The sequence below is a fragment of the Drosophila elegans genome, unplaced genomic scaffold (genome assembly GCF_018152505.1).
Source record: "Drosophila elegans isolate 14027-0461.03 unplaced genomic scaffold, ASM1815250v1 contig_476, whole genome shotgun sequence".
In the NCBI taxonomy this organism is placed as follows: Eukaryota; Metazoa; Arthropoda; class Insecta; order Diptera; family Drosophilidae; genus Drosophila; species Drosophila elegans.
Genome location: NW_024545863.1, coordinates 15,101,509 through 15,119,889, shown reverse-complemented (window position 1 = coordinate 15,119,889; position 18,381 = coordinate 15,101,509). Strand labels below are relative to the sequence as shown.

General features: G+C 34.4%; 2 protein-coding genes across 14 annotated transcripts in view; one reads left to right on the top strand and one right to left on the bottom strand.

The window, feature by feature from the left end:
- Positions 1–18,381, bottom strand: part of LOC108134515 (soluble guanylate cyclase 88E) — a 40,889-nt gene that overhangs the window by 6,209 nt on the left and 16,299 nt on the right. For 5 of the 8 annotated variants that reach the window (XM_017254865.2, XM_017254873.2, XM_017254898.2 and 2 more), the window contains 2 exons: positions 15,861–15,935; positions 138–363 (listed from right to left, as the gene is read on the bottom strand). In XM_017254865.2, coding sequence (XP_017110354.1) covers positions 138–305 — 168 coding nt within the window. In that variant the 5' untranslated portion in view covers positions 306–363; positions 15,861–15,935. Of the gene's footprint in view, positions 1–137; positions 364–2,604; positions 2,622–15,860; positions 16,212–18,381 lie in introns of those variants that run through there. The other 3 variants (XM_017254856.2, XM_017254912.2, XM_017254906.2) reach the window with 2 other exon arrangements.
- LOC108134567 lies at positions 6,656–16,635 on the top strand. Of its 6 annotated transcripts, none has more exons than XR_005977695.1 (9): positions 6,656–6,781; positions 7,776–7,917; positions 8,530–8,739; positions 10,512–10,581; positions 10,652–10,761; positions 12,991–13,197; positions 14,645–14,875; positions 15,460–15,624; positions 16,218–16,635. XR_005977695.1 is itself a non-coding variant. In XM_017254929.2 (8 exons), exons 2-8 carry the CDS (start codon positions 7,827–7,829, stop codon positions 16,235–16,237), a joined length of 1,095 nt encoding a protein of 364 aa, XP_017110418.1. In that variant the 5' UTR covers positions 6,656–6,781; positions 7,776–7,826; the 3' UTR covers positions 16,238–16,635. The 6 variants fall into 6 exon arrangements, 4 of the variants coding, with proteins under 4 accessions (XP_017110418.1, XP_017110441.1, XP_017110448.1 ...); XR_005977694.1 differs by having other exon boundaries at positions 12,991–13,353; XM_017254929.2 differs by lacking the exon at positions 15,460–15,624 and having other exon boundaries at positions 12,991–13,353.

Genomic DNA, 18,381 nt, shown 5'->3' with positions numbered 1-18,381 from the left:
TTCCGATGAATTTTGCGATTGTTTCTGAGCCAGCTAGATATATATATATTTATATACAATTTATTTATTTGCTCAGAAATGTCTTCTTAACTGCATTACACTGTGAATATTAAGAACAAGTTTTTGTTTCAACTAACCGCTTGGGCCTTTTTGGCCAACTTCTGGAGCAGATTTTCGGGATAGACCTGATGGACGCTGAACGAGGGCGAATCGATGCCAGCCTGTCGTCGGATGTCCTCCCATTTCTCCTCGCCATAGACAGACTTTATGTACTCGGAGAGATTCTCCAAGAGCAGTCCGTACATCTTGGGGCCGAGGGAGTCACTTCCGTAGGCTTCACTTGGATGTCATTGATGGTTAGACCTGTAAAAAAAGAACCGAAGTCATTTGATTAGCAACCGGACTTAGCTCAACTTTGGTTTTATTAAACAAATTTATATACAGAAATGAATCACAAAAATAAAAAACGAAATTTCCAAAACCCTTGACATACATTCCCAACAAGAATTCTTGAGCTCTCCACATTTTTTAATACCTTTCTTTTATAGATTGACATACTTTTTAACACATTTTATGGTTTTTCCCAGTATGATTCTGCATTACACATACGCCCAGCTGGCTTCGGCCCGCCTGAAAAACTGTGCCAATTTCTGTGGGTCCACTTGAACCGTGAAATCATTTAAAATTAATGTCTGGTTTGGATTCTATGGACCAGACTGTCGGCGCCTTCACTCCAGTAAGAATCATATTATTTTCCCATCATTTTGTTGATTCAGCGTGTCAACGAATCAATCCCATTCATCCGCGGAGGCAACTGTCTCGCCATGGCTTTCATCGCCTCTTTGCCGGTCCAAATCAACAATGGCCAATGTATTTGGAAGTAAAGAAGCCTCAGTTGCAAAGTGGCGAATTGGCGGCACGTTTGCAATTTGTCTTAATTTTGAAGACGGTTTAAGTGTTAATTGAAAAGAAAATGCAAGCGATCTAAAACAATGTAACTATATAAGAAAATAATCTATCAAAATCTTTTGTTAATAAACACGTTTTGAATTTCGTGAAAGTTTTGAGAATAATCCAGGTTAAAAAATTATTTTAATTTTAAAAATTCCATAAATTTTATTTCAAGTGAATTTCTGACTAAAATTCATGGCTGTTTGGGAATATCAAAAGATCCTAGTCCCACTTATCTTAATAAATAACTTTATAAGCCCATTTCCTTTAAAATTTTTATTACTAACTCAATAGCATGTAAAAACCAAAGAAAATGGTCCTTCAGCGCCAAAGAAATTAGCCATAAAGTGCTTTCAATTAGTTGCTGCAATTATGTGAAGTATCCAGCAAACTAGTTCATATAAAACTCATTAAATCATTCATTCATACAGATGATATTTGAGCAGAGGAACTCGAGTCTTGTACTGCCCAGTTCATTATCCTTGGAAGGGACTGAGCTAATTGCACCCGGCTCAAGGGTTGGTTAATTTAGCCAGGTCCAATTGAGTTGTGCTCACAATTTAGAGCCAAGGACAATTGCTATTTATTCGCTCTTCCTTTGAATCTGGGCTAATTGAATTGCATTCGCATTCAAAGAAATGCACCTGGCTCTGGCCCTGGCTTCTAAGAATAAATAGCACTCCGACACCTTGAGGTATCTGACGGCACGGCGCAAATGAATGGGATTTGCTGGCATATGTTTCCTCTTTGAATGCAATCCGCATATGTTCGTGTCGATTGGCAACTAAGCCAATTTGCCAACTGGAAATTGAGTCGTGCACTCCGCTGCACTCCTCTGGGAAATTTCGAGCACGAAACGCCCAACTATCTTACTAACCAACTAACAATTGCGGCCAATTTACAGAAGGGCTGCAGGATCACCCGAGGATACACGAAAGTCAAGTTGCAGGTGCCAATTTGTACAAGCCCTCATTTGTGTCCTTTGCACCCATAATTCACAGTGCGTCTTGTTTAAGGCTTATGGCCATTTGTTGTGTCACAAGTCATTTCATGCGCTTTGAACATAGCCCATTATCCATTCGCCCATAAATCCCCCGATGGCAAATCAGGTCCAAAATCATAAATTTATGCATATCAGGGCAATTTATTTGAATTTGTTGCTTATGGTTTTTTGCTATGCATTTTAAAAAAGGGAGGAAAGTGCTAGAGTTATGCTTTGATTATGGTAAAGTAGGATTCATTTGTTTTTTTTAGAGGAGAAATTTTCAATTTTGAAAACCTTATTTTTAGCAAAACAAAATCTAAATTTATGAAATGGTTTTATGATTTGAATTTTCAAGATTATTTTATTTTTTTTAAGTTTTGAAGAGAGAGTTCTAATACTTTTATATATCTTGTTTTATAATGACAACATTTTGCAAAAGAAAACAACAAAATTTCCTCTGCTTTCCACTATTTAATTAAATATAGAATTTCATATAAACAAATAAAACTGTATCCTTTGACGTCAACTTTTGCCGATATACTTAGTTTCAAGTCGATTTAATGTTTTGTTTTCCTGTATATTTCCTATTTCTTGCTTTCTTTTTATACATAGATAAATCTTTGTGATAAACGCGGAGGAAAAAAGACTTAAGAATATTTATATCGTACAATGATGTGTGAACTAAAGAAACGGAGAAAAAACTGAACGAAAAAGACAGAAATTGCTAAAAACACCCAAAAGTACAAGACAAAAATTTGAGAAACACAAATAAAAAACAGAACAACTGTCAGAGACATCAGCAGAAAAGACAGCCTAAAAAATTCATGAAACTTTCGGTTTCGACCTTCTAACATTTCGGCATTGGGCGGTGGACACCCCCATAAAAAAAAAAAACAATAATATAGAGAACACTTGTGCCAAACATATCAAAACATTGTCCACATTTGTGCTGTCATCTGTGGGCCCAAAAGACTTGAGTAATCTTTATTCATATACTTTGTATAATTGTATATATCTATAGCTACTTTTCTTTTTATTACATATTTGTTTGGGGCGGTTAAATGATCGTTCTCGCTTCCCCTCCGTTTCATGAATGGAATGCAAAGACAGATAATTCGCTATTTGTGTGGATGTATTCATTTGAATATACTTAAAGTCAAAAATAGTAAACAGGATGTGCATGTTGTATGTCTGTGACGTCAGCAGGCTATTGATAAACGAGTGACTTCTGCCCTCAAAATGGAGAGGAAAGATCGGAGGAAGTGGATTGCAAGTGTTGGGTTCTTTACTAACCGTTAATGGCTTTCTAAATTGTATTTTTAAAAGCAAAGACTTTTAGCCCAAAGTGTCAGCAACATGTTCTATTAAAGAGAAATATATTGAATCAATTTGCCAGTTTGTCTGACCATCATCAATCCATCACCAGCTAAATTTGCGACAGTATTCAAGGTTATTTCTATGCAATTTCCATATAGATGGATTTTAATTTTTCGCCTTAATTGCATTGACCCTAGTGTCCTTGGAGATTAAGAAGATAAGGGGAAATAGTCATCAATTTATTTATAAAAAAATGGGGCAAACAAAATATGCCAAATAACTTAAAGATTTTTTAAAATTTTCTATTTTCCAGTCCGAAGAAAAATTCGTCTGGCATTCAATTTTAATGAAATTATAAACAAATTCTGTTTTTCAGGCACATAGTATATGAAAGCCAAATAAATTATGGAAGGCATTGAGCAAATGTACACATATCTCTTTATACATAAAGACTTTATATCTATTTGGTGCACCCCCATGATCTGCAATTGCGGGGCTGTAGAAACAATTAATTTTCAAGTTCACTTGCGTGGGTCGATGTCGGTTTGGGACGCAGAGTAAATCGGACCCTAGCTGGCCATAGGCTATAGATACGGATTTCAGCTGCAAAATCAGGCGAGCGCCTATATCCACACGTATATATCGAGTACACATATTTATTTTTATATTTCGAGAAAAATTCATTTGAAGGTGTCTGCTATATGTTAAGGTTAAACATTGTTATATATAGATTCGGCAAAACTATGTATTAGTGCCACATTATGTGTGTATTTTTATTCATATTGTATGTTAGACAGCATAGAGAGCGATAAAGCTTTTCAGCTGTGGCATTAAAAACCATTATGCTCTATTTATGTGTCCCCAGGGGATCTTAGTTGAAAGTCTTATCAAAATATTAAAAACTGAAAAAAGGACAATAAAAACAAATATTAAGCTTGAAAATTTTAATTTTTTGTAGATTTAATTTGCATTCTATATTTAAACCTGGTATAAAAAAAAAATATTTTATCAAGACAGAGACCAAAATTAATAAGCAGGCAATTTATTGTATTTTAAATGAAATAAAGCCTTGGAAAAAAATAAAGAGCATACAAAACAGTCACAAAAAGTAAATTTTATAAAACAAAAGGCTCAAATGTATTTATTTTCGCTAATTTGCTATGACTCAAAATTATATTTATATTATTTAATTTTTTGGTTGCTTTTTCAGCCAAAACAAGTTGCTCATACGCAGCGTTGACATTGGTAGAATCTTTATAATTCGTTTTTCGTTTAGTTACGTTTCATTTCACTTGCGAAAACTACAAACAGCCTTCACATTGGAAAGACAATTTATTACAGACCAAGTGTGAGAGTAATGAAATCTGTATAAATTATTTGTTGGAATTGCAGTCACTAGCGTTTGACATTCCGACAGCTAAAAATCTACTCCCCTCATCTGACTTTTAATGCAGTTTATAACTAAATTTGTTGTAAATTGCATTATAAAATATGGGGAATTTGCGAAGAGCAAATAATTCGACATTGTTTGCAGTTGTGTCACTAAATAATCAGCTTACATTTCACCTCATTTCTCAAGAGGCTTAAATCGAATTAATTTTTGATTTTTATTTGGATTTGTTTTGCTTTGAGAAAAAAAAATTGAAATGTTTTTCAAAATCTTAAGTTCCGTTTTTGGGTACAATATTCCTAGCCAATTATTGAGTGTCCTTCAGCAGAACATCAAAGAAATTTAGAGAAAAGCGCAATTGAGTTGCCAATAAACTAAAATTAAATTCGAAACTCGACAAAAACGAAAGTAAAATAAAAAGTTGCTCAATTCATCCTAATGAGAAGCCAAAAAAGTGTGCCAGAAAGTAAAAGTTGAATCACATCACCGAAATCACTGATTGGGCCAAACAAAAAACCTTTGCCAGGTATTTCCCAATTTCCCGTGAGTTTTTTGTTCAGTTTTTATTCGCTTTTCTGGTTGGTTCATCAAACCGCATTCGGATATTCAAAGTCAAGTTCAAGTTTAAATGGTGCAGCAAGCTTGTTAAGGGTACAAATTTCAAATTAATCTTACATAAGTTAAACAAACAAAGTCAAAAGAACATTTCAATGCAATTGCATTTGGCCTTCAGTTGATATGATCAAAAACACATGCCGGGAAGCGTTGTAAGCAAGAGTGGAAAGGTCAAATTGATCTCCGCGGATGTATTCACCATAAATAGAATGATATGTACTCCCTGATCTGCCCTTCAACTCTGCGCGATGTAATAGTATATGATGAGGAAAGCTTTACCCATCTTTGTTTATACATTTCCATAGGAATTTGCCTGGAAAAATTGTGTTTTGATTACTAAACATTAGGCAGCACGTGGGCAAAAAAATTATACCCTGAAAAAGGGGAAAAAAAATTTAAGACAAATCCGAAAAACGTGTACAGTTTAAGTAGTAGTAATAATAATAAAGGCTTATTAGTTTAGATTGTTATTTCTTTTTACACATTTCACATATAAAATTAGGTACATGCTAATTTTTTAAAACAATATAATAGAAAACAAAACCGAAATAACAAAAAACTATTGCCGACTGCAAAAATCTTAATTTAAAATAATATTTTTAATTTTATGGGTATTATTTTTTGAGTTTAATTGAAAGAAAAACCATATATTTAATTATATTTATGATCTTTTGTAATAGTTCTTTAATAATATAATTATGTTGTTATCTAAATAAAAAAAAACGTTTAGTATCTTTACTAGCATACTATAATAATAGTTAAAGTATCAGCAAACCCTGCTCTTAATTATGGTTTTCAGAATTGTTTATTTGTCTGTGTGGGAATGTAGCTGGAAACGGTTTTTCAATTATCAGGAAACTAAATTTTAGCTAATGCCAAACGAAAGCCAAAAGTAAACAAATAAACGGAAATTATATACGGATAGAACCTAGTTCCTAACGTCTAACATCTAAATGTTTATGTCAATATCTTTAAATCAATAAAAATAAAATAAGAAAATGCTTGTTATGAATTACTTAGAGAGCAAAGTTCATTGATCAGTTCAATACCACAATTGACGCATTTTCTTTAAGAAATCAAGTAATGCAAAAATGTTAAAATTATAAAGAACGACACGGAAAACCAGAAAACAATCAAAGAAAATGTTAAAACAAGATACGGGATTTTCTGAAAGAAATATGGGATCGTATACGTGGGATAAATTAGCTAGGTTTCTTTTTATGATCATCGTCATCGCGATTCACGCTGCAAACAATGAGTGGGTGCCACACACACGATCTATCAGAACACCAGAAAGCTTTCCCATAACCGATCTCCGGAGCTTTGCCACACAGACACACGGAAAATTACTCACGGATAGAGCAACCTACGCCGTAAAGGAATGCGCCGTGCTTTTGGGCCGAAACGGAATGGCAAAATTCTGAAACGAGTAAAATTGGTGAGGCGAATTTTCTTGGGGTTTGCAGTTTGAAAAAATTCTTCGTTGAGGATAGATCGCTATTTTTTAGGAGTAAATTTAAATTGTAAGCGACCCCAACACATATTAAACCACACAAATAAATATTAAAAAACTATATAATTATAAACCAAACAAAAATTAATAAAATTAAATTAAATAAAGTGCATTACTATAAGACTGTGTGAAGAAACGGATTTACCTGGTGACAAATTATGGAAATATGGTTGAATTATGAATGAACCGAAATTCCAAAGAAGAAAGACATTGATTATATAAGAGAGAACTTACTGAATGATATTTGATACCAAAAGTGTTGGAGCCTTTCAAGAGTTTGTGCAGTGAAATAATTAACAAAAACAATCTTGAACTAAATTTAATTTAATTTAATACAGAATAATTAATTATTTTGAGAATTTGGATACTTTTAGTATTCTAGAATTGCAACTTTTTTAAATTTTTTACACAGTTCTTCGATACTGAAGTAAATTCCGATGAAAGCCAGAATAACAGAACGAATTCAACTCAAGGACATTTAAAAATAAAAGCAAATTTAGCTGAAGCTTATACACACACTCTAACACTTACACGCATACACTGACATCTAGAGCATACTGCATACGTTTTTGCTAGTTCTCATACACAGAAGTGTGAAAATTCCCATCCAACATAAAAATATTTTTATATTTGAGCAAACCAGAAGAAGCAGAACTCGAAAAAAACACAAAAACCGAACCGAAATATATTTATTTTTAGTGAGATTGATCTTGCGTCTGCTGCCGTTGTCTGATCGTGGTATTATATTAGATATATGTATATATTTTATAAACTTTGCACTGCTCTAAAGTGGCACACAGTCTGTTTATTTTCGAACCGAGAGACTTTCAGCGCTAAAGCAAAAAACTAAACTGAGAAAACATCCCATCAATCGAGAAATAAACGATTCCAATTCGTGTGTGTTGCCTGGCATTTCCCGGGAAATAGAATAAACTAAAAAGCCGAAAAAAATTGGAATACATTGGAAAATTGCTAAGACAACTCTCTTCCCAACTTTATTACAGCGAACGAGTTCAACGATTTTTTCGTGAACAGAACAAAACAAATCGATCAAAATGTTCAAAAACCATTTGGAAATGATTGGGCGCAATGAGAGCCCCAGCAAGAAGGCGAAATTCTGGCAGTCCTACATCAGGTCCCTGAAGGGTAAGTATTTAGTTAAAAAATAGGAATGTATTCATAAGGGAAAGTAATTTGTGTTTTTATACATAACTACTTTTAAAATTTGAGCTATTATATCATTTTCAATCTGATTCAGAGACAATCAAACATGTTAAAAAATATTTAAATTTAAAAAATCTTTAAAAATAGCCTCTAAAGTATTAAACCTTAACTTTTAAAAATATAATTTAAGTTTTCCAAATTTGAGTTGATTTAGGGATTTAGTCGAAAATATATTAATAAACTTTGGGCAATGAGCAACACAAATAGCTTAGCCTATATGTATAGTCTATTTATTTTGGCAGGTGTCATATCAGTCGAGCTATATACTTGGACTCGCTCTGGTGGGAAAGCTTTTTCGCCATAGAGTATATAGAGAGAAATATTTAAATTATGTGCTCAGGTTTTCAACAAAGAAAAAAAATATAGGATACACATGGGGCGGCGCATCTATGTATGATAGACATCGAATAGAAATCAACTTAATTTTTTGCCCCGTTGGCATTGAGCCAAATAGTGAAAATAGCCGAAATATTTGAAAAGCAATGAACTAAAGCGCTGGGTTATCCAAACATCTACCTCTATCTCTATTTATAGGCTCCGAGGACATCCGTGCCCACGAGGCGCCGCGTGCATCTCGTCCCTACAGCTCCTACCTGGACTCGCCCTCCTACAGGAGCATCTACGACGAGCCCGCCACCGCCAACGAGCGCGTCCAGTCCTCTGGCTACAGATATCTGCCAGTGAGCCGCGACACCTACGGCTACTCGCCCCGTGCGATCTACGATCATCACTACAGCCGAACAAGTAAGTTGGGCAACGCCATCATCTACCGCCGATCCCCCGCCTAACTTCTTTACACAGCTGAGAATTTGTATCTTTATGCAACCAATTTCCATAGCCTTGCAAGTATAAGTCCTAAGTTATATAGGGAAAAAATGCATTCTATAATTAAAAATAAAAGTAAAAGACATAAGTTAGATTTGTTAATTAAATAATAATTTAATATGTACGTTGATAATTTAAGCAGAAAGTAAATATGTCAGTCTGTTGATTTCATTAGTTAGTGTTTTTTTTTAATAAGGTATCTTTCCTTTCTTACAATTTATATTGAAAATGCGACTGTTTTATTATCAATTCATTTCTTCTTTAAGGCAATATGATAAAAAGTTAAGCGAATTGAATAGAAATTATAGAATCTGCTAGTTGTTATTATGATTGGGATTTGCAAGGTTATGTAAGTTCGGCAGATTCGAACGTAAACAGCACTTTCAGCTTTTCTTTCTCGCTTCGACGCGCCATCAATCAATCAGTCGAGTCATTTCAATCATCTCACAACTGCATTCTCGTCGCTGCCTGCCACAAAAGCTTTTGACAGCACCTTGAATATCTCAGATCCGCCATAATTTTATGATTTTTCCTTTAAGGCCTGCGATGGTCTGTGTGTGCGCGCTATGATTTCATAAATTTAAAAATAAAAATGCCAGCGCCAAAAGCCAAAATACCATTACGTCAATGAAAGTTTCGCTTCGCTTCGACTCGTTGGTGTTGATTTTGGCAAAGATCTCAAAAAAAAAATTAGACACAATATAGGCTACACACAAACAAGCGCACATTTGAGTGCCATATATCGAGTCAGGTATATAAGAGGAATTTTCGACTCAATTTTTGGTGCGTGCTCTGGGATCAAATGACTGTGGCGGCCCTCGATGCGCGGAAACCAAAGTTCTCTTTTCCGATTTTCCGAATTTCCACACACTCACACTCTAGCGAAACACCCCATTATCCCCGCCCCTTTTCCACCTTCAGTATGGTACCCCGTTTGCCTAAATTATAGTTTTGTTTTCGCTTTTTTTTTTGGACTAACCAATTGTTTTTCTTTCTCTCTTTCTCTTTCGTAAATGTTTCAGAATATACATAAATGTGTGTCGTCAAAATAAATACACATATGTATCCGAGCGATATATATATTTTTGATATTTTATGCGCACTCTCTCTATATATATTTATATATATATTTGTTGTTCTATCTAGGCAAAAGACAACTTAAATTTAGTGAAAAGGATTTTGTGTGTAGCTTTTAGTTTAAAAATCTAAATCAGAAAATGATTTATTTGGTAGCCAGTATATACATGTGTATATATATGTATGTGTTTTGTGTGTGAAATAAAATCGTTAAACAACCTGCTGTTGCTCTCTCTGTGGTGTTGCATCCATCTATCATCAACAATCCATCAAGGGTCATCAAAGGGTTTGCTATGAAACACCCATCGATTTAACACCTAACCACGGCTTGTACTTCATCTCGCATTGGGCGTAGTTCATTTTTAATTAATTGCCTTTTGAAATGCTTTACTGATTTCCCGATTCCCTCTCTTCTTTTTACCGCTTTCGCTATGATAATAATGCTTTCTGGGATTGCGTACGTATCGAATATTGCGCATACGTCGTGTGAGCCCACGCCTTAAACATACCGTTTTCTGTAAGCAATTATTTTTGACTTATTCAGTTTGGAATGCTTAACCAGTTTAGGGAATAGCTATTTGAGTTTTTGTTAAACATCCTTTTTTTGTGCACAGTTCCAGCTAACTACGACGCAGAGAAGGCCTGGAATGATCATCTGAAGCGCATGCAGGAGATCGAGCGCAGGTAGGTGTCCCGAGTCCTTTGTTTTCTCTTCGTGAATATCTTAAATTATTCGGCATACCTATCCAATTAGATACCCATCTCGTTATGGTCTCTACTTGAGGGACAAGCCACTCACGCCCAACTCTCTGGTGCCCCTGGAGTACGAGCCAGAGGACAAGCTGCTGGCTGAGCTCAACAAGGGTAAGGATATCAAAGACATTTTCTAAGTCCAATGCCAGAAACCAAAACAAAATCCAACACCAACATCAGCAGGAAAGTAAACAACACAACAACATCAACAACGAACATTTTAAAATAATATATATACAAAATGTAAGCACGAACTCAAAAAAAAAAAATAGCAAATGATATCTGAATCCAACATCCAAAACGAACTCAACGAAATTTTTTTCAAATTCAGCCAACATAAAAAGAAACTCTTGCAGACTTTTCTTAATCTTGTTACGATTATATTTTTGTCTAAAATCTTTTTTGTTTAAACTCTATCTTGCAGCTATAAAAGTTTGAAGCGCTGAGCGTAAATCAAAATAACTACTTTTGTTTGCTTAGCTTGTAGTAAGACTCTTGTAAATTTATGCAAAATCTGTTAAACTTAAACAAGGCGAAAGGAAAAACGAAAATTAATTGTAATCAACTTCTGTCTGTAAAAAGAAATCCCAGAACCCAGCAATAGTCAAGTCGAGTGAAAATTTCGTTAAATGTTTCATTGTATAATATATATATATATATAAATATACAAATGCTTTATTTTAATTATTAACTTATACAAAATCAACAACAACAAAAGTAATAAAACCAACAACAAAACATTTATAAAAAAAATCTAATTTTAATTGTAGCCATTAAATATATTTAAAATAAACATATTTAACGAACCCATCCATTCATTCCTTCCTAAAAACCATCCATCCATACCCCGATTATCTTAAGCCTCTCTTCTAACAGCTGCTGTACCAAAGAGCATAGTTTTTTGCTGCTAAATCAACTATTCGAGCCCACTGTAGCCCCACTGGCAACTATACCCGAACAAAGAACACTATTTCCGCCCTTCAGTTACTTTAAAGAAACCAACCTTAATTAATAATAAAAAACATATTTAATACCAATCAAGAAAACGTGTGTTTTGGAACTTTTTATCGCAACGGAAATTCTCTTTTTGGTCTTTATTTTCTAACCATTCATTCGCATTTCGATATTAATATGTCAATGTTTGTACCTTGTCCAGTTCGCTGTTGTCTTTCGTCTAGTCCCTCGTTTCACTACTAAAATCAAAGCATAGAAATTCACATTACACTGTGCGGTGCCTGTATATAAACTGCCGAAAATACTCAAAAAATTACTATTAGAAACTAAAACTATATACAAACTCAAATGAAATATTTAACGAACTCTCTTGTGAAAACATATGTTTCATGTTCTCTGGCAGATAATTTATAAAATTTTCTCGTGGACTCCCAGTCAAAACTCCCAATACTGTATTTGTGTATCGTGCCCACAGTTTTGTGTAATTTGTACTTTGTATTTTGTTTGGTATGTTGTTTGTTTTCAATTGTAAGCATTTTTTGAACATCGTTGGGTTGGTGATGTATTTTCTTCTGGTAAGTACGGGTATTTGTAGGCAGTAATTTGGATGCGTTAGGATTTGTTTAAGCTTAATTTTATAAAAAACTAGATGGAGAATACCAACAATAAATACAAACATAAAATGATTAAAGTTCTTTTACGAGTAGAGTTAAAGTGCAATTTAATATATATTTAAATAAAACAATTTTATATCTGTGAAATTTTGTGTTCTTAAAAAGTTAATTCAAACAACATACTTTTTCAAAGAAAAGGGCATGATTAAATGTTGCTTTCATGGAAGAAAAAAGTTTGATGATATTTTTTCCTACATTATTTCGGAATTTAAAAACTCAATCAAAAATATTTTTGACTAGGTAAAAAGCTAGTGACGATCGCACCTTCAAGACCTTCAATTTCTGATATCAAAACTAATAAAATCTAATATAAATACTTTGTATTTATTTTGTCGTAAAGCTCTTCTTATTTTTCATTTTCTTCAACAAAATAAAAGGGCTTAATGCTTTTTTTCTTCAAATATTTTTGGATTTAAAAAATGTATCAAAAACACTTTTTGACTAGGTAAAAGATAGTGGTGATCGTACATTTGAGACCCAACATTTCTGATACCAAAACAAATAATATGTTTGAAAACTTTGTATTTATTTTGTCGTCTAAATCAAATATGTTTCGTCCCAAAATTTGATATTGGCAATGTTGATTGTTGAAGGTGATTTCGTCACTAGTTTTTAGTTGGTTACTATAGCAGGGTTCTTCAATAAATGTTTTGTGAAGACACCTCTTCGACCTGGTTACTTACTTGAACCCACCTCCCCCTTCTGGTTTCAGCTCGTCGCTCGGCCTCGCCGTTCCGCCCCGCCAGGAGCACCCGTGCCGGCAGCGAGCCGTACGTGCCGCCACCGTCCTACTGGAACCGCGAGGGCAGCGTGCCCCGCGGTGGACCCTCGGTCTTTGACCGTGCCACCAGCTTGGCCCCGTTCACGAGGCCCAGCTTCCGCGCCAGCTCGTTGGAGCCGCTGGACGAACTCTTTGAACGTAAGTTGCCCGCGATCGCCGAGGCTGATTCGGCGCCAAATGATGCGCCCAGTCGGTCACTAGGTGTTTTCGAGCGCGCCGGCTCGCCAAGTCCCACTCCCGTCAAAGCCGGTCGCTGGGGACCACGCCCCACCGAAGTCGCCTACGATGCTGAGGGTAAAAATCAAAATTTCACCTATTCTTTCCCTACCTAAAAAAAAAAAAAAATTTCCGAATTTGTCCTGATACAAGAAGAGACGAAATTTGCGTGTTATTGTTAAATTTTATGTGACTTTTTGTCGGCTTCTTTTGAAACCTCTCGAAACGCGAGACAAACGATGATGGAGTTGATGGCGAAGATGAGATGGGGTGCGCTGAACGCGTTGAAAAATCCCTGCCATATTTTTCGTGATGCGTTCGAGCCGCTCTTGTTCCTCACTCTCATCGTGTGGCCATATAATTTGTCAAAATTATTTCCACTCTATGGCTTCGCCAGCAAGAGTATTTGTCGTGTTTTTAGTTTGAGTTTGCCAGCAGCATCAGCAAAATTAGAAAAGTGTTGCCCAAAGTGTAAGCGCCGCGCTATAAGTCCTTAAATGCAAATCGATTTCATGATTTTACAATTTTCAAAAATAAATTGGAACATATACACATTGAAACGTAATATTTCAGTTGGTCAATCCGTTAGATCGGTTAAATAAACAAGTCACAATCTTATAATTGTTAAATTTGAAATAATCTTAGCAAATTCAAACAAAATATTTATTTCTCTTTCATTTAATGGTTTAAAATAGACAATTTATAGCTTTCAAATACTTCAATCTAAATTGCTTGAGGTAGCCCTTTAAAAGCCATAAAGTGTTGACAGTTAAAATAACGAATTAACAATCTACTTAAATTTATGTCAAAAATCCAATTAAATTTTGCAAAATTTTGAAATCCCATTTAATGCTTCATTGAATCGGTTTGCATTCCTTATGAAATCCTAAACCAGAACCCCCTTTCATATGCCCACTGGTTCGCTTGTCGATGTGCTCACTGTAGCGCCTGCCCATCATTTTACATGTCACCTCCTTTCTATCAATCTATTTTCTTCAATTTCTTTTATCATTTTCCACCATGCATTTTTCCTTCCCTGCCATTTGTCCTTTTGGTATTTTTTCCACAACGAAATCCCAACATACGCATGGAAAATATCAAATTATTGTTGATTGTTAAAGCGTTGTTTTTTTTTATTTGATTTATTTTTATTTTAGTTTAAAAAAACATAGCAAAAACAAAAAATATTTTTCTTTCTGCTCTTCTTGTATACATTGCTACAACAATACAAACAATAACAAATGAAACCCAACAACATCTGATTGTATACCCAACAATACGCACAACAAAAACAAAACGACACCAAAACGAAATCATCCCACCTATATCATCTGTGATGGTTATGCTACTGAAAATGCCAACAAAATAGGACTCCCGATCTTCCACCCCCGCAACCGGTTCAGGGATCTGCTGAGCCCCAGCCCCAACTTGCCGATCTCCTCGATCGTGCGCGATCCCTTCTGGTGGGACGTGGATGACCTTGTGCCCTTCCGCGCCACCTCGGTGCCCCGTGCCTCGAGCCCCGTGGCCCGCGATTCGTACTTGTCGCCGGTGAAGAATCGCTACTTGTGGTCCAAGCACCCAGCCAGACCCTTGACACGTAAGTCCTCTTTTTCTTATATTTATGGGAACATATATTGTGGTCTTACCAAAAAGAAAAATATTCGAAAAATCCGGGAGGAATTTATTTGGAAAATGTATATTGGTCATTGGTAAGATCCCCTGTATATAGATACACAGTTTGTAAATACTATCCAATTGGTATTCCCCTCCCTAGAGAGCCCTTAGATTTTCCATAAAAGCATGAGAGAAACAACTTGCATTAAAATATAAAGTTTGTATAAAAAGTAATTACTTTAAGGTGGATGATTTGGATTCAATATTTTAAATCGGAACCATTCCAATTTTTGTTTCCCAATCCTTAAAGAAAAACTTTTAAAACTTTAAGTATGTAATTTTAATTTTACTGCTGCGCAATACCTTGTATTGCTAAAAATAAATACTAAATAAAAAAATTGCATAGTTTTGTAACGGTTTCTTTAATAATATTGAAAGCTTTAGTATTAGCATTACACTTTCTTTCATGGTTTTGACAAATTATATTTTTCCCAATACATTTTCCAATATTGTTTATATTTAACTTTATTATTTCTGTTTTATTTACATCTTAATTATCATAAACAGCTGAGGGAGACGATATATTCTAAACAAACTATAGATTCAATATCACAAACAATCGTTTAGCTCTAATAACAAAGCGACGCTATATCAATCATATAGCAATTCTGTAATTTTTTTGTACTTAATTTTACATAAATTACATGTAACGAAATGTAAAAAAACAAATTGGTAAGAAACAGAAAAAGCATGTAAAACGATAAATTTGTTCATTGTAGAAACTACACAAATGACTTGTAGTGTTCACATTAAATCCTTTTGAAAATATGTCCTGTAGTACCCCTTATTCGTAGCTTTCCCCAACATGTAGAGTTTACAATTACATTAGATATAAACGTCAAATAATGTTTGAGTTCTGTAGTTTTGGTAAGATTGATTGTTAAAAACGAAGAATTTATTTTTCTTACCTTATTGATGCAATTGGTCATCTCATAAATTTCCTGGTCGACTTTGTGGTCTAATTTTATTATTTTGCGATTTTACTGAAAGAAACGACAAAGTTGCGTATTACTTTAAAACATTTATTAAAATAATGATAAGCTATTTCCAAATTTTTTTGAAAATGTATTTATTTTTTACAAAGTATTAAATTGTTTACCTAAATATCAGAACTCTTTCATTTATTTTAAAATTGTATTTAACCTTTGTAGAAAAAATTTGGTAAAACTTCTGCACGTCATGTACTTTTTATTACATTATATGTTTATTACAATTTTCAATTTTTTCAACATTTTGTTAATAATGGTAAATTTCCCTTTTCATAGCTCACCGCTCAATTTTGTAAACGAACGAAACAACGAAACTACTCAACAACAAGAACATCCTGAAGAACAACAACGAATGCATCACAAGGGGCTCCCAAAACAACGACATTTCGCTTTGGAATAAATCAGTAGCAAAAGGTGTTAGACCTTTTTTCGAAGTCTCAATATCCAACAACGTTTGAATTTTTTCAAAACTGCAAGAACCCCTCTATGGAAAACCACAATTTTTCACGACGGGGGGTTCTCAAAACATTTGCCAATAAGTGCTTACTTCCCGAAGAAAAAAAACAACCGAATAAAACTCAAACTCTCTATTTAATTTTTATTTCCTGATTTCTTAAGATCCTGTCTTAAATGTTAAGTGCAAGAATATGAAAAAAATCGATTTACATTTATTATAATAAAAGAATAAAATCAACTTATGAGTTGCCCATTTGAAGTCACACCATCAAACGATCAATGGGTATCATAAATTGTTCCTTTTTTGTATATTTTAGATGCTATATATAAAATATTTATACAACAACTTGTATTTGTAAAAAAAATATCGTCTCTCTTGTGGAGCTCGGTAAAACATTTAGAAAACTGTATAAGGGATATGTATATGTCTGCCACAACACATCCAACATTCGGCCTATCCATACATATACTGGACATTTTCAATTTGTAATAAAAATAAAAAAAAAAACAACAAAATTATGAATAATAATAAAAAAAAACTTCTAAAACCTAAATTTTATAAATTCTATATATGGGTATGTGTCATTGGGGTTGTTATTTAAAAGGATATATGCTTTGAAAATTTTGTATTTGTTTTTTATATTTATATATTGGCATTGTCCTGGTATCCTTGACCCCTTAAAAATGGGGCCACCTTGAGGCGACACAACTCAACGTCCATTGAGCATCGATGTGGCCGCATTTATTGCCCCTTTTTCCGGCCTTTCCCTATTTCGTCAATGTCCTGTGCCATTTATCTTTCCATTTACTGCCTCATTGCTCCATTTTTTCGTGTTACTTTGACGATTTTGGCGTTTAGCACGCAATTGTTTCGCACTTCTTGTTCGCTCATATTCTCCGCCTGCCATTTGTCTATGCCATGACTTTGCCCCAATCTTTGGGGGCTAGTGAAAGTGCGACGGGGTGGTAAAACTCTGAGAGGTTGGAGCATTTCTCTGGCAGGAGCCTGTCAAATTGTTGGCGTACGGAACACGCTTCTTCAATCGCCTTAATTTCCCTTGCTCCTTTATTGTTACTGGTCATTTGTGACTTCTTTTTGGCTTTTGGCTACATTTATAGATGGGTTTCTTTCTTCTTTCCATTTAATTATTGATTCTAACGAATTTTCTATTTGCCAAAGGTCAATGCAATGTCAGAAGCAACTCCTGGGAGATCTCAACTGCCGTGTTTCAATAGCATTTCAATTGCTTTTTAACTGCGTTCCCTCGAGTGAAAGTGTGTGTGCCTGTGGGGAAACTGGAAAATGTTTGCCCAGTCACGTGCAGACTTTGCAATTTTCGTGTAACTCTCGTCCGTTTAATTAAAATATTTATTAATTTCCCTGGCAGAATATGCATTACATATACGTATAACCGGTCCCCAAAAACCACGCATCATTTTGGCGGCTCACTTTTTCCCCTCGTCATGGTAAATGCTTTGTGGGATTGGGATGAATGATTTCCCCACTGCCATTGTTCGTATTCCTCAATGAGTTGAATGTTTTTGGAAGAGTGGGATAAATGGGGATGTATGAGAACCGTTTGCCTGAAAGTAGACCGTGATTCACATTTGTGTCTATGCTTCTCCCTGTCATGTTTAATTGACTAATTGAAGCCAAAAAGCTTGGGCTGATATGAAAGTAATTTAAGATTTTTAGGATGAAAATGGGTAAAATTACGCTTAAGTCTTAGTCAAAACTTTCATTGCAATCTACAAAATAAAATAACACAAAAGAAGAATTTAAACAATTAAACTTTATTTTAAATTGTAAAAAATAGAACAATTTAATAGTTTTTACTGACTTAGAGGTATCATTAAATACAATTATTTAATAATGTAAATAAACACACGAAATTTAAGAACCTATAAGAGATTTAGAGTAGAGGTTTGTGAACTTACATCGTATTAAAATTTTTTAATTTGTAACAATCAAATTCGGCACTAA